Source organism: Jatropha curcas, chromosome 9 (assembly GCF_041381405.1).
Source record: "Jatropha curcas cultivar XTBG-Jc1 chromosome 9, XTBG_Jcur_1.0, whole genome shotgun sequence".
Lineage (NCBI taxonomy): Eukaryota > Viridiplantae > Streptophyta > Magnoliopsida > Malpighiales > Euphorbiaceae > Jatropha > Jatropha curcas.
In genome coordinates, this window is record NC_143159.1 from 25,686,827 (window position 1) to 25,702,595 (window position 15,769).

The 15,769-nt window shown below is 32.3% G+C and overlaps 2 protein-coding genes across 7 annotated transcripts; one reads left to right on the forward strand and one right to left on the reverse strand.

Annotated features, from left to right (window-relative positions):
• Positions 1–1,440: 1,440 nt before the first annotated feature.
• On the reverse strand, positions 1,441–8,515 carry LOC105638305 (uncharacterized). Of its 6 annotated transcripts, none has more exons than XM_089726484.1 (5): positions 8,375–8,515; positions 5,424–5,579; positions 3,904–3,948; positions 3,595–3,737; positions 1,441–3,494 (listed from the first exon to the last, which is right to left on the reverse strand). In XM_089726484.1, exon 5 carries the CDS (start codon positions 3,456–3,458, stop codon positions 2,016–2,018), a length of 1,443 nt encoding a protein of 480 aa, XP_089582610.1. In that variant the 5' UTR covers positions 3,459–3,494; positions 3,595–3,737; positions 3,904–3,948; positions 5,424–5,579; positions 8,375–8,515; the 3' UTR covers positions 1,441–2,015. The 6 variants fall into 6 exon arrangements, with proteins under 6 accessions (XP_089582610.1, XP_020536739.1, XP_037495770.1 ...); XM_020681080.3 differs by lacking the exon at positions 3,904–3,948 and adding an exon at positions 4,199–4,254; XM_037639842.2 differs by lacking the exon at positions 3,904–3,948 and adding an exon at positions 4,199–4,266.
• Positions 8,516–8,596: 81 nt separating this feature from the next.
• On the forward strand, positions 8,597–15,694 carry LOC105638322 (uncharacterized). Its single transcript, XM_012222120.4, has 10 exons — positions 8,597–8,913; positions 10,286–10,460; positions 10,578–10,736; positions 11,215–11,308; positions 12,545–12,615; positions 13,062–13,113; positions 14,485–14,533; positions 14,629–14,766; positions 15,170–15,289; positions 15,372–15,694. The coding sequence occupies exons 1-10, from the start codon at positions 8,597–8,599 to the stop codon at positions 15,505–15,507; spliced, it is 1,311 nt and encodes a 436-aa protein (XP_012077510.2). The 3' UTR covers positions 15,508–15,694.
• The last annotated feature ends 75 nt before the right edge of the window (positions 15,695–15,769 follow it).

A 15,769-nucleotide genomic window follows, 5' to 3' on the forward strand; every position in this document is an offset into this window, starting at 1 on the left:
TTTTTTTTAATAGAATTATGCTTGTTTGCCTATATATAATATATCAATTGTTAATTATACAGTTAATTATTTATTTATGATTTTTCATCCTTAAACTATGTTTGAAACAAATGAACTATGGAAATGAATTCTACCTATAAATGAATTTTTTATATTTGGTATGTCATAATTTGATATAAGGAATTCAATTGAAATTCTATAAAATTATGTATTGAATAATTCTTAAATAAAAATTCATTTGTCTTCATTGCCTCAAATATCCTTGACATAATAATTTAACAAAAACAAAAAAAACAACCACTAATTATATTTTTTTATATGTAATATAATAACTTTATTTTTATTCAAATATAAATAATAAAATTTATATAAATAAATACACCCACGTCTCATCTAATTAATTAAGTATTAATATTATATATAGGTTTTATGTGATATATATTATAATTATAAAATTCCTGATAATAGTTGTAATTAAAATAAATATTATATGATTGAAAGTATAATTTTAATGTATGATAATTTATTAGGGCACAATTTAATAAATTTAATAAATATATTAAATTTATGAAATTTGTTAAGTATTCTTTTACATGACATAATGAAAAAAAAAATGAAAAAAGCATTATTTTTATAGCCTATCTGACACTTTATTTTCGTAATGCCACATAAAATATTGTCATAAAGGATTAATTACCTCTGCGACTAATTATTTACTAAAAGAAATATACTGTTTTAGTTTCTCTTTTTTTTTTTTTTTTTTGTCAATAACAAACGATGAATGTATTTCTGTTTTTCTTAAAAAAAAATTAAAATTTAAATGGTTTTAATAAATTTTGATAAAATTAATAAGTTAAATAAGTAAAATAAAAAATAAACAATATCACTTTTAAAAGATAGAGGGTAATTTTATCATATAAAATTGAATTACTTAGTTTCATGAAATTCATTTGAAAATTTCATTTTTTTTTTTGGGAATTTGATATAATTATATTCAATTCCATAAAATTGAATTCCGAAAATTAAAATCCATATTTTTTTATTTCAAAAAAATATAAATTTTGTAAATTTATGAGATTTATTTGTTCCAAAATAAAAATTACAAGAGACCATGCCAATTTGGCCTTAACTCAGTGTATACTGTAGTATAATATACAAAATCTCGAGATTACCAACCGGGAAGGATCAATATCTCATCTTCTGGACATGGATGATCATGAATCAGATTCTTATCGGATTACACAAAATTCATATTTGACCCATCAAGATTTTCATACATCTATAAATATATCTGGTTTAATCGAATTCAGATCAAATGCATTTTTTATGATGCTAGAAAAAAAAAAAAAAAGATAACAATAATTCAACAAAATATCACATGTTTAATGTTCATTATGCTTGAAAACACAAACATTGTACACCGAATGGAAAAGACTTCAATAATTGTGAAGTGCAAAAAATTTTTGCATGGTCCAACTCTTATTCTTTTGCTTCATGTAAAGTAAAACAAATACAAAAGGGGTGAAAGAAGTGTAGAGAAATATTAAAATATTGATGGAAAAGAAAAAATAAAAGCAACTGCACATCTAAAATTACAATAAGCAATTTAAAAATATAAGAAAAAGACAAAATTACCCATCATAGATCGAACTCACATCGGATTATGTGCTATATTTGTATTCGGTCCATATCCGAGTCGAATTTAATTTCTAAATACATATCCGATCCACCATTAAATTTGAGCAGATTTTATCTGTTCCATTCAGATCGGATCGGATTGGTTATCCACCAGATCAAGTAATTTGATCATCCCATTCTCGAGGTACCACTACTTGCATACACCAGATGAGAAAAGAAGAATAGATGTGCTCATGAGAAGGCAGAGGAAAGAGTTATGCTCATCTAAAATCTTTTCCATTGATGACTGCCACATTCCAAAAATGTTTTCATACCAGAAGGAGAGTTTAATCTTTTTACTAGAAGACTAAAAAAAACAGGAATTCGCAGCAACATATCTAGAAAGCTTCCCATCTCCTTGAAAGGCTATCAAACCTGTCCCTTGCACTTCTACCCTCCTTATAGAAAGCATTCTTCAACTTTTTCATTGTTGGTTCATATATTTTGATTCTTCTGTCAAGCATATCATCTGCAAACCTCCTCACCTCTGACAACCTACCCAGGTTACAAAGCCCTATAAGAAGGGCATTTGCGCTCTCATCAAGCGGCATCACATTGTTCTCAACCATGTAGTTCCATATCTCGATAGCCATTTCAGGGTCATCCCCGTCCATCAGAACTGTGATGGCTGTGGCACAATTAATATGTGTTGGAGGAAATTCATTCTTGATCATCTCATAGAAGAACTTGCCCACTTGCCAAACCTTCTTGTTTTTTATAAGACATTGAAAAATCATGTTATAAGTAAAAAGATCAGGAAAAGCTCCATGAAAGACCATCTCATCAAGCAACCGAACCGCATTGTCAATGTCACTGTTGTCGCAAAGCAACCGAATCATAGTATTGTACATTATCAAATTCGGTACCAACCCACTACCCACCATTATATCCCACATTGGGACAGCATAAACAAAATCATTCTGCTTACAAAGCATATCAAGAGCATTAGAGAAAAATTTCAAACCTGGTAAGCAATCCTTCCCCTTCATAACTTGAAGGAACTTGACAGCCTCATCTGCTTGAGACCCGCGTATAAGTGTAGTCAAAAAGGCATCATAAGCCGGCATGTTCAACTTGCTCCAACCAATACTTATCACCATCTCACCAAAAGTAGTCTTTGCTTTCGCCACGTTGCCTTCCTTCTCCCACCCTTCCAACAAAATAGCAAATGTATCACCATCCGGGGGTATCTTAGACTTGATCCTTTCAAAAAACTCCAATGCCTCAAGAGTATGATTATCCTCGCGGCAAAATGCACTTAAAAGTGAATTCACCGCAACAATATCTTGCTCAATACCATACCTATCCATAACATCAAAGCTCATCACAGCCTCATTAAATCTACCAGCTGAACAATAACTCCCGAAAACAGAAGCAAATGTTGCCATTGACAACATGTTCTCTTGTTTCATAGAGCGAATTGCATCCCACATGGACTCAAATAGCTGGTTCTTGCCAAGCAAGTCCACCATCAGATTCCACGCATAAGGAGTGGGCTTAAGAGCCCTTCCAACCCATCGAAAGAAAACCACAGCAGAAGAGGCATTATCGTAAGAAAGTTTGAGGACTTCATGGACCACGTCTGCTGAGAGTGGAATTCCACTAGAGGAGAGCGCAGATTCAACATCGTGAGGTGACGCTCTGTTAAGGATATCACAGAAGCGTCTAGCTGATGAGGAAATATCAACAGCGTCAAGGTCAGTGCAGTACTGGTGAGATTGTGATAGGGAGGATGGATATTGGAGACTCCTGGTGCTAGCGTTTTCAGCCACAGCCTCCATGGTTAGGGTTTTAGTGCAGTAGAGGAGAATGAAACCCTAGAAATAACAGTAATGATAACTTATCGTGATTTTTTGGTATGTATAAAAGAATCAATTCAGGACATGTAGGCATATATAGGAAAAAGGAAGAGAGAACCTCTATTTCAGGGCAGTTGCTGATTCTTAGAGACGGAAAAAGAGGTTCGCCACTGTCTTGCTTAATGGCACTTAACAAGGGTTATGATCTGCCTTCTCAACATGGGTGGTGGGTGGTGGCTGAGTGCGAAGCAGTCTCTAACACTGTTTGTAAAGGAAAGGAAGGAAAATAATGGAGGAAGGAAAATAAGAGGGAAAAATTATGAAGTATTGTACTGCTTTTTTTCTTAGTAATTTTCCATCCTGATGTTTGGATGGAAGGAAGATAAAAAGGAGAAAACAAAATGGAGTTATCCTTATTTATTCTTACTACAAGCAGTTATTACTGTGCTTCACTGTGGCATATTGAATTCAACTGTAAAAAAATAAAATCAATTAACTAAAAAGAAAAATCATAAACTCAAACCCATTTGTAACAGGTAGTATAAAATATTATACACAGAAAACCTCAAATTGCAACTAAATTCACCTGAACTGTAAGTAGAGAACACTCATTTTCAAAACAAAGCAACTTTGGTTTTACTCTAGACAGCAGCAAATCAAACTAAATGATCTCTGAATTCAAACTAACTTCTTTAATTTTTAAAAAGGTATAGAACCCGTACCTCCTTATGTGTCACTTTCCCAAAACCCATCTTCAAAATTGGACAAGAACACCATCCTAAGATAGCACCTCAATCAACCAATTTATAATCCAATTATGTTTCATGTGTCATCCGGATAAAAATGAAAAAAAAAAAGCTATGAGCCTTTTGGCCACCATAAAATGCAGAAGTTTTGATTTTGAATTATTACACTAACTTCATATCTATTAGTAATAAAATGAGAAACATAAAGACAATAAGGAAAGAAATATGCATAGCTATCACAGTAAAATAGATAACAAAAAAGTTAATTCTAACATTAACTTTTCAGTAAGGTTTCAGTTGGGAGAAGCAACTTGTATTCACATGAATATCAGTTTCAAACCAATTAAGCTCGGTTTTAGACCCATCTCAGACCCTGGTCATCGACCCGGTGAAAGCAGAGGGTTAAGAGTTAGAGGGTCAACTGGGGTTGAACCCGTATTCAATTAATATTATATAAAATAATTTAAAATTAATATTTTTATTGAAAATCATTTTTTTGGATTAAAATAAATCGAAACTAATAAAACTTATTAAACTTTGGTGCATCTAAAATTTATTAAAATTGAAATTAATTGCCATTGTCTGTTGCTTCTTCATCATCATTGTGGTCGTCTGAGTTGCTCTGGTGCAGCTAAAACTACACAAATGCCTTTCCACTCCTTCATAGAAACTAACAAATAGCAGAAAATAATGCCCTTCTGCACCTTCATAGAATCTAACATCAAGACTCTGGGACAGGTTTTAAGCTCCTCATAATCTACTTCCACAAAAATTGCATTTGGTTTTCATCATACCAATTCAGGGTAGATGATGGAAGGAGAAAGAGGGTTGTGCTGGATTGGACGAAGGCAGTCCAAAACCTTAAACTAAGCCCACTATAATAACCAAATTATACACTATCAAACAGGATTTGACAAACCTTATGATTAAAAGAACAATAAATTAGAAACAAAAATTTAAATTCAAATTACAAGTCCATTAAGCCTAAGATTAAGTCAAATACCATTTTTCATCGACCCCTAAATTTAAAAGAATAAAGCGTAGCAACTAATAATAATATTAGAAATCATTACATTCAAAATCCACTATGCAATTTAAATTACTATTCTATTCAAACAGTAAAAGCTTGATATATGATGTCAAAATTTTATAACAAATAGCTCATCAGAAGCACATGATTCAAAAGGTTTGTATCTAGCACCTTAGAAGGTTTCCTCATGGATTCCACTACCATCTCAACAGCTTATTTGAAAATGAAGTATCTTTGTATAACTATTGGCAAACAGATTGAGGCAGACATCAAGATTGACAACCAGCACATATTTTCCAAGGCATCTGCATCTTCATCTATGAAAAGCTGTATCATCAACAACAGTATGTACTCAGGAGATGATACAACAGAAAATGTTTTAAATTTTAACAAGAGACCTATAGAATAGCATCAGCAAATAACTCAAAATGAAAAAGCCAAAGCCAAAGCCAAAAGGAGCACAATCCACTCCTTTTTACATGACGAGTTCCGACTTTCCATGATACACAATTTTTTTCTTAAGAAATTTCATTCAAATTGAACATTTTTGAATTAGTTGTAATAAATGTTAGTGCTGGTAATAAATGAATCGCAATTTTACAGTGAATAACACCTCTTCATGAAAAATATTGATGTTGGTTCCTAGAATAGGATGATTTCCAAAAAGGTTTCTTGTTTATATCTTAATTTCACTGGCCATGCACCAAATGATAAACAAATACAAACATTCAATATTTATTCAGTTATCTCTGGATCCAATAACTATTCTTACATTTCGGATTTCATAGAGAGGTATATTTCTTATCTTGTACTAATTTCCCTTGCCATTCATTTCTCCAACAACGTTTTTAGTCTAACCAACAATTTAATTTGACATTGCTACAATACTCGCAGATTCTTTCAATTTCATGCAGATGCATTTACCATATGGGAAAGGAACACTAAAGAAAATGAGAAATAAATTGAAAATGACACAAGTGGACTGCAAGTTAGATTTGAACATCAAGAAATCAGGCCACATCAAGAATCCACAACAAAATATTGACATGTCAAAATTGAATATCAAGTTATCATATACTATGTAATCAGACAAAGAATCCATATCATAACTTCAAATGTCAAAAATGCAACCCAAGAAAAAGAAAAAGTAAACGTAAGCAACATATATATATATATATATATATTTATATATATATAGCCACAAAAGAATATTAATAAACATCCAAATGGTCAATTACTTTTGTAAGGAGTTAGTAACCCTGGCTAAAAGCATGAACAATTCATAAAATCTAGAATTTAACCAACTAACACAAAAAGCATATATATATATAGCCACAAAACAACATTAATAAACATCCAAATGGTCAAATACTTTTGTGAGGAGTTAGTAGCCCTGGCTAAAAAGCATGAACAATTCATAAAATCTAAAATTTAACCAACTAATATGAAAAGCAACAATCAACTGTTCTAAAAGTTAATCCAAAAAGTACAATACATCTTCTAAGATCAAGTTTTACTATTATGCTCAGTCAGTGTCCATCCTCATACAGTACTAGCAGAAAAAGCTCAACCAAAAGATAATAATTTCAATTTTTTGCAAAAATCACTCGAATAAAAACACAATTAATTACAATGAGATAAACGCTCCCTAAACATTCTCACAACACACATAAAACAAAATCCAGTAATTCTAAAGGCATATCCATTAAATAAATAAATTAGAGAAACTTCATTCCTTCAAAATAGCTAAGTTTTAAAGAACAATACAAAGAATTGCATCAACGAATAACCTAAAATGGCAAAACCAAACCCAAAAGGATTGCAATTCCACTCCATTTTACAATATGAGTTTCCATGATACACAATTTCTAACATTTTTTATTTAAGAAATTTCATTTCATATAGAATATTTTTTAATTTATTACACTAAATGTCAGTACTGGTTATATATGAATCACAATTTCACAGTAAATAACACCTCTTCAAGAGAAAAATATTTATGTCGGTTCTTAGAAAAGGATGTGTTCCAGAAAGGTTTCTAAATTATACCTTAATTCACTGGCAATACACCAAATAATAAACAAATAAAAATATTTAATATTATTCAATCATATCCGAATTCAATAATAAGAATCCAGTAACTATTCTCGCCATTTCGGATTTCATAAAGTATTTATATTTCTTCTCTTGTACTAATTTCCCTTGCCATTCATTTCTCCAACAATTTTGTTAGTCTAACCAACTACTGGATTTGACATTGCTATACTACTCACAGATTCTTTCTATTTCATGCATATGGATTTACCATATGGAAAAGGAACACTATAAAAATGAGAAAATAAATTGAAAATGACAAAAAATGGACAGCAAGTTATATTGGAACTTCAAGAAATTAGGCCATATCAAGAATGCAGAACAAAGTAATTGATATGTCAAAATTAAATGTAAGTTATCATTATCATTATCATAATGTCAAATGTGAACAAAGCAACCTAATGAAAAGAAAAAAGAAAATATAAGCAACAAATATCAGTCAAAAAAAGATATAAATAAACTTGTCTCAGAGCATCTATCAGAAAAGCTCAACCGAAGGAAAATAATTTCAGGTTCTTGTAAAAATCTTGAAGACGTCTTAAAAAAAAAAAACTATCAATCACAGTGAGATGAAGGCTCCCTAAGACCAAGTTTTACATATTAAACTCAATTCAATCACCATCCAGAGTATTTTTCAGAAAATGCTCAACTAAAGGATAATGGTTTCAAGTTCTTGCAAAAATATTGAAAGCACGTTAAAATAAATATATATCAACTAAAATGAGATAAAAGTTCCGTAAACATTTGACGGCATACGGCAAGAAACAAAATTCAGTAATTACAAAGAGATATCCATTAAATAAATAAATTAGAGAAATTTAATACCCAAAAATTGCTGAGTTTTAAAGAACAAAACAAAGAGATATCAATTGAAACCCCACATTCAGAGATTTTAGAGGGGGAAAATCGAGAGACGGAGACAGTGAAAAAAAGAAAGGAAAGAAACATAGAGCTTTGCTTTCCGAAAAAAAAAACGGAAAATAAGAAACAAATCATAAAGGAAAAAAAAAAAAAGAAATATTACTCACCCGAGTGATGATTTGAGTGTTCTGGAAGATGAACTGTGTGTTTGAGTCAATGTTGTTACGCTGCCTCAACTGGACTGGAAGATGAAACGGACTGACCGATGATCGGTGAACGGTATTTTAGGGAGCAGTAGCAAAGAGATGTTTATGAAAGAGAGCATAGGGATTTATTTACTGAAGTAGGGAATTGTTTTAGACCGAAACGCAGACGTTTTAGAATGGGCCATGTTAGAATCAAGTTACTGTTATTGGAACAGTAACCCACTAAGCATTACCCGCTTAAGGCGCTACTATGAGGGCAACCTTTCTTCAGAGCACCAACAACGCAAGGGAGGAGGAAGCATGAATTTCGCGGTGAAGGCATGGAGCAGCGGCAAAGCTCGAACAGGAGTTCTCCATGTCGGCAACTGCACTTCCCCAGTAGAAACACCAGCTCTCCTCCTCTCTACACGTAAAGGGCTGCCCCATTTTATCTCTCCTGACCTCCTTCCTTCTCTCCCTTACCCTGACTCTGCTCTTCTCCAATTTAGTCCGCTTCACTTGTGAGTTCGTCGGAACTTTGTCTTTCTTTTATTTTCTTTCTCTTCTCACTTGTTTTCTCTATTGATGGTAACAAAAATGTTTAAGCATTTGGTGGTTCAAGAATGCATAGAAGGTGTTTGCTGTTTGGTTTATGTAAAATCATGCTATTTCTACTAATATGGAACATGGGTATTGTAGATAAATATATAAGCGCCGTCACTGCTTGTTGTGAGTTTTGATTTAAGTTGATAGTCTTGAGAAAATATCGCGACTTTAATGCCATTGTCAACTGGTAACATGAATGTAATGTAAGACGTATATTAGTGGCTAAATGCATTCAATTCATTCTTTTGATTCTAGTATTTCTTTTTTCCTTTTTTTTTTTTTCATTAACCTGTTACTTAGAGTAACTGAATGTATTTGCTGCGGTGAATACTGTTGCTGAAGTGGGAAAGCATCGGATTGGAATAAAAAAAGAGGAGCTGTATTATTAACACATCAGTAGGATATGAGGTTTCCTGTGTATAGGAGCATGTATGATTTGTGAATGCCACCTAATTTCTGGAAAGTTGGAAACTTTATTTTAACCTAATTTTATAGGAAAGTTGGATTTTTTTTTTTTTTTTTTCATATTTGAAAATTTTGGGATTATGATATTAGACAGTGCAACTGATTCTATCCATGTTACAACTATATCCATGGAATTCTTGCTTTTCCAGTTTAGTATATATGGTTTGAGGTCAGCTGCCTCTCAAAGCTGGATGCATCCATTCCCTCTCTCTCTAGGTTTCTCTTCGTCTATTTCTTATTTTAAAAGAAGGAAAGTCATCACCTCATTTACCCTTTTGGAAGTGGAAGGAGAGAGTTAGTTGCTTCCTTCTTGCATCATAATTTTGTGCAAAGATAAGTTTTTCTTGTATTTAGAGAACAAGTCATGTTTAAGAAAAGAAAATAACAAATGGCAAGTGCCTGTGGATTCTGGGTATTATAAGAGATTGGATTTGCTGGATTGTTTCAGTGTGCCTGGGTCAATCATATCAAGATCACTGCATGATTGTGTTTTGCACATTTTGTTGAGCTCGCATTGTTGGTATTACTGCATCCTTGCATATGGTAAACCTCAGCATCTTTTTATTATTTTATGGTGTTAGGCAGAATAAAGTGCTGTCAGAAGACTTGATTTAAGTACCCTTTCAAGTTTATGGAACCTAACTTTGTGTTCTATTACAATGAATGATCTCTGATCAATGATTATTCCTAGAAGGACCAACTTTCTCTTTTGATGAAAAGAAAAGGAAGAAAAGTGATGTACTGTGATATTTAATTTTTGAAAAATTGTTATATTTTGGTCTCAATGTCACATGATGTTGATGACATGTTTTCATTCTGCAGCTTGGAGGGCCTTTCTATGAAAACAATATCAAACATTGGGGGGCTCCATCAAATGCTTGGATTAGATGAACATGCATTTGCTGCTGTAGCAAGGGATTCTGTTCAAATTCTTCCAGAAAGTAACAGTACAAATAAACTTGGAGCATCTTTTGAGACTCCTTGTGGTCGCATTTTGGTAATTTCACTTGCTTGATTCTCAAATGTGTCAACATCAGATGTAATTCATCCTTTTGTTATTTTATCTTGTAGCTGGATTTCTTATTGAATTTTTCAAATTGATCAAATATTGCAGATTAAACCTGTAGAATACTTGCAAATGATTTCTTCCATGAAGCCAAACATTTGGACTACCTTGGCTGATGAAGTACCTGCATGGGTATCTGATAAGAGGAACAGGATTTCGGTGGATCGAACTGTAAAATGGCTTGACGAATGCATTGCTCTTAGCCTGGTAAAAAAGCAATTGTCTTCTCCTTTTGGCTGCATTTAGTATATTGTCTGAAATGATCCATCTTGGAATATGATTGCCTGCTGCTGTTATATAGTTTATGTGCTTGTTATAATATGTTGTAGTCTTGGATTGAAGTAAGTTTTTTATGTGGTATCTATTGTACCACGGGGCTGTATCATATGCAATACTTATGAGCCTTGGCCCTGCTAGGATGCCAATTATAAATTAACTATGGGTTATTATAATGCCATAAGCAGATTCTCAGCCAGCTTTTGAAATCTTTTCTATGCTTGTATTTTTGCTTTCTATTTTCAATTATCTTAAATTGAGAGAAATTTGATGATCCTGGTATGTAATTTGCAGGACTTCATAATAGTTGTCTTTACAGTACTTAATTATGAAACCATCATACTTGAAAAAATGAAGATGAAATAATGCATTTATCTAAGTTTGTTCCTGTCTTAACTATTGAATTTAGGCAGATGGGGTTGTTTTTGGAGCTATTGTTGGAGGGTCTAATTTAGATGAAAGGAAAAGATGTGCTGAAGAAATAGCCAAGAGAAATGTGTCAGGTATAGTCTTTACATTGATGCTTTTAACCTATTCAGTTGGATTCTACATGAGGAGCTGTGAAGTGAAGATGAAAAATGCTATTGCCTCCTCCCTTTTCCGGATTTTAATCCTTTTCAATATTTGCTTGTTCTCTGTTGACTAGAATGAAGTAGCAATAAAACTTCCAGCCCATTTGTACAATGTAAGATATGAATTATGTTGAAAAGCATAATTTATTTTTCATGCTTATATTCTTGGTGAGCTTTTATCTTGTGATTTATTCCTTTTTTTTTTTTTTTTTTTTGCTGTCTCTTGTATGCCCTCGATTTCGAGGATTTCTACTTGCTTTGCGAGCGGGCATGCGTGCGTGTTTTTATATATATATATACTTGGAAGTCTTGTTTTGACATGCTAAAGTTTGTATTTTATTTTTTCCTTAGGTTTAATTACATTGTCATCCCATAGGTTTGCTTATGATTATGATTCAAAATCAGATACTCTACAATTTATAATTGTATGATTGTAACCATTTTCTCTAATTACGTGAACTTAAAAGTTCATGTAACAACTTTATTAACCACGCCAAAAAGCTTATAATAATAAGAGAGAACTAAAATAAAAAATAAATTATTTCAAAAAAAAGTGATATAAGTCAAACTAAAGAAACCAAAGCTCAAAAAATCCTTCCTTGTAACCACCCTTCCATTGGTAAGGGAGACTATTCTTATACTAATTTTACTCTAATTAAGGATATTGGCGTTGGCTATGAACTGTTCCATTGTTCACAATTGTGAGCATTTCATACTCAAAATTTCATGCATTTTTTAAATATTTTTCTGTGATATGGTTATAGTTTTATCAGTTTTTCTCTCTTGATTTTCACCTTCTAGTTGTGAATTTGAGAGTGGCAGTACTAGCTAGTTGTTTAACTTTATGTTATTAAAGTTAGAGCACACAGATTTAGTGCATCGGCATAGTTTGTTCTCTGATGGTGTGAATTTCCATTGCTTGTATGCTTTGAAATTGTTCAAGCAAAAGAGTAATTTTTAGGCTTTATTATAGGGGCATTCGTAAAATAACATATGAAATTGTGACAACGGGGACTCATAAAAGATGATAAAAAAATATGAGAGAGAATTGTAATTTTTAACAATCATTATGCTGACTTGTAATTCTGGTTAAACTTCTGGAATGAAAATCTAATTTACCCTTGGTTTAATCATCTTCTCAAACTGATAAGAAAAAGTTTGCTGCAGGATATTGGATTGGAGGATTTGGGCTTGGTGAGAGCATGGATGAGCGCCCTGCTTTGATTGATACCGTAATTGTAAGATGTTCTACTGTTATTAAGTGGCCGATTCACTTCATTGCTAATGTTTTAAACAGGAACAAATAAAGATTCATGTCCCATTAGATAATATTATCTTGGATTTCTTATTTCACTTTGAACTACTGTCAACTAATGCAAGCCAAAATATGAAAAAATTTTCAGATTGCAGGGTTCAGGTGATATTATATTTTATGGTATTTCATTAAATTTTGCTTTGCCTCGTATTAATTTGGGAGTCGTGTTGATTTCTCTATGCAAGGCTTTTTTTTTTTTTGTCTAAAACTTCGTGGGATGAAAATATGAATAAACAAAATAAATGAATTACTTTTTGGCTTTATTTGACGAGTTCATGGAATTTTTGTAGGAGATTGTTGTTGGCACAGAAAAAATTGAGTGTTTCCTTTGATAATGCTGGGTTTCTAATACTCTTATGAAATGCTCAGGAAAGTTTACCAGGAGAAAAGCCGCGCCTTATCTCTGGGCTTGGACTACCAGGTATTTGGTTGGCTGTAGTTATTCCTTTCAGACTTTTGATGTTATGGGCTACACTTGGGGGATGCTTTTATCCTATGTGTTGAATTCATCACCACTTGAATCACTAACTGTGGAAATTTTTTAGAGTTCGAAGATATATCACGTATGTTGGTCCTTTCTCCTGAGTGCTTAAGTTCTTGTGATTGTTGGTAATGAATGGTACTTCGTATAAGTCTTATGTCTTACTTTATTGGAAAATTTTATAAATTATGCTACTGGGGTTAAACTTTTCTGATTTGAGCTCCACATGAATATTCTAATCAGGCCTAGAACTTAAAAAGAGATGCTAAAACTATGGAGGTTTTACATAGTTTGAGAATGGAAGTGATGGAAGTCCATGTAAGAATTTTTTTTTTTTAACTGTTTATATTAAAATTTCATTTTGTAAAGAGATTTCCATAATCATCAATGCTAAAGCTGTTTAATCTTCAACAGCCGTTATATAGCGGATCATCTCTGTTTGTCCTTTTCTTTTATTTTTAATTTTCAGTCATCTGTTGGTCTATTTGAAAATATTTATGCAAGAAAAACTTAAATTCCTCTTTCTCAAATCATTACTGACTATATTTCTGGAATTCTGTAACAATAAAATTTAAGCCTTAGATTCGAATTTAAGCCTTGTAAAAGCTAGAAATGACAACTTCTCTAGTTTCTTTTGTGTGGAAATCATACCAGAATTCTTGAGTTCATGTTGCATCTCTGGTGGTTCTGCAATTTTGTTCCTCTACATTGTTAAGTGTGGTGTGGATTCATATTTTTAACTTTTATTTTTTTTGGGTACAAATGTGTGTTTTTATACATCAAATGCTAATAATTATTCTGGTTTAAGATTAAATTCAAACTGAGTTTTAATGTAGCTTCAATAATATTTTCAATACATAAATCTACTAAATTGCAATTAAATGATTACTTATTTGTTGTTTTTCTTTTTGTTTTTTCGTGGACTTGTTTAATTCTTTAGAAAAGACAACACAATGTGAGACATATTTGTACTTTGTGATTTCTAGTCAAAATCTTTCGCATATGCCCATTATAGACAATTTGCCTGCCCCTAGAAAACATTCATCTGTTATATTAGCATCTATTGTAGACAATTTAAATTGGCGACAATGTTTTTGCTTTCCTAATGGTTTAACTACAAATCTACTACCTTAAAGATGCTCTCACCTTGAAATTTTAATTCAAGGAACATATTTTATTTCTCAATCATCGATTTACTTTTTGTCTCTGTTTTCGTGTGTTTCTCGAATGTGAAATCTACTACATATCTATTACTTTGCTGGCTTGCGTGGTTTCAGATAATATATCTATTTTCCATTTTGCATTTGACAGAGGAGGTGTTGCAGGGTGTTGCTGCTGGCATTGATCTTTTTGATTCATCGTATGGACCTCAGTTTTTAATTTGTCTTTCTGAGCTTCTTTTTCTTCGTGAACTGTCTTTGGAACTTCTTGACATTCTTTTGCAACATTTCTTAGGTATGTTTATAATCTAACACTTGGAGGGTTTGCACTTACCTTTCCACTGGACCAGATTGAAATGAATTCTTCCAGTTTTCAGTCAACCGAGATGGGAATAGACCAAACAAAGATTAACCTGAAAGCAACCGTTTACAGGTATAATTAGTTAATTTCTTTTAACTTTTTCAACTTTGTTATAACAAAATAATCCATCAGCAGCTAAAACTATAGATGGACTTTAATTAGAATTTGGTACTGAAACTGACGTTTTGAGAACTCTTTTTTTTTTCTTTATATCCTCGAAGAAAGTTGTTAAATGCAGAAATACATGAAAAGAGACTCCAATTTTTCCATTTTCGTGAGACTTCCCTTTTTTTTTTCAAACTTTTGCTTCAGGGATTGAAAATAAGTGCAGATTTGGAAATTCTCAAATAGGTCAACCTTCGGAAACCCAAGGACTCAAATCAGAAACCAGCCCAGAAAAAAAATTACATATATATCAGCGAGAGAGCAAGTATGAAGCAAACTTGTTTTGATGATTTGTTTTCTTTTCTTGTAGGAAAGACACATCACCAATTGTTGCAAGCTGCAGTTGCTATACTTGCCAGAATCATACTAAAGCTTACATCAATCACCTCCTCAACGTCCATGAGATGTTGGCTCAGATTCTATTAGAAATGTATGATTATCCTTTTTTCTTCAGTAATTATAACCATCATGATAATAATAGAACATTTTGTGATGATGACTTGATGTTGCAGACATAATACCCACCATTACCTCGGGTTCTTCCGATCAATAAGAGAAGCAATCAAGGATGGTAGGTTCGAGCAATTTCAGAAGATGTTTGTTCAGAGAAGACGTGATAATCTTGCTACAATTCCTCTATGTGCATGAGTTGCCTTTTTCTCCATCCCTTACCCCTTGTTTGGGAAGCTAAATTTTGCAGGACTTTAATTTAAATGAATTCGATTTTGTCAATTCTTATTTTTGGAATTGAGATAATTTACAGAAAAGAAATGATTTTGAAGTATGAGACGTCATGTAATTTTGAGTTTTGAGTTGCAACAATTCAGTTTAATTAGATCGAGCCCATAATCAAATTTCACAAGTATTATTATAATTTATATCCTATTACTATTTTTAGTTATTTTTTAAA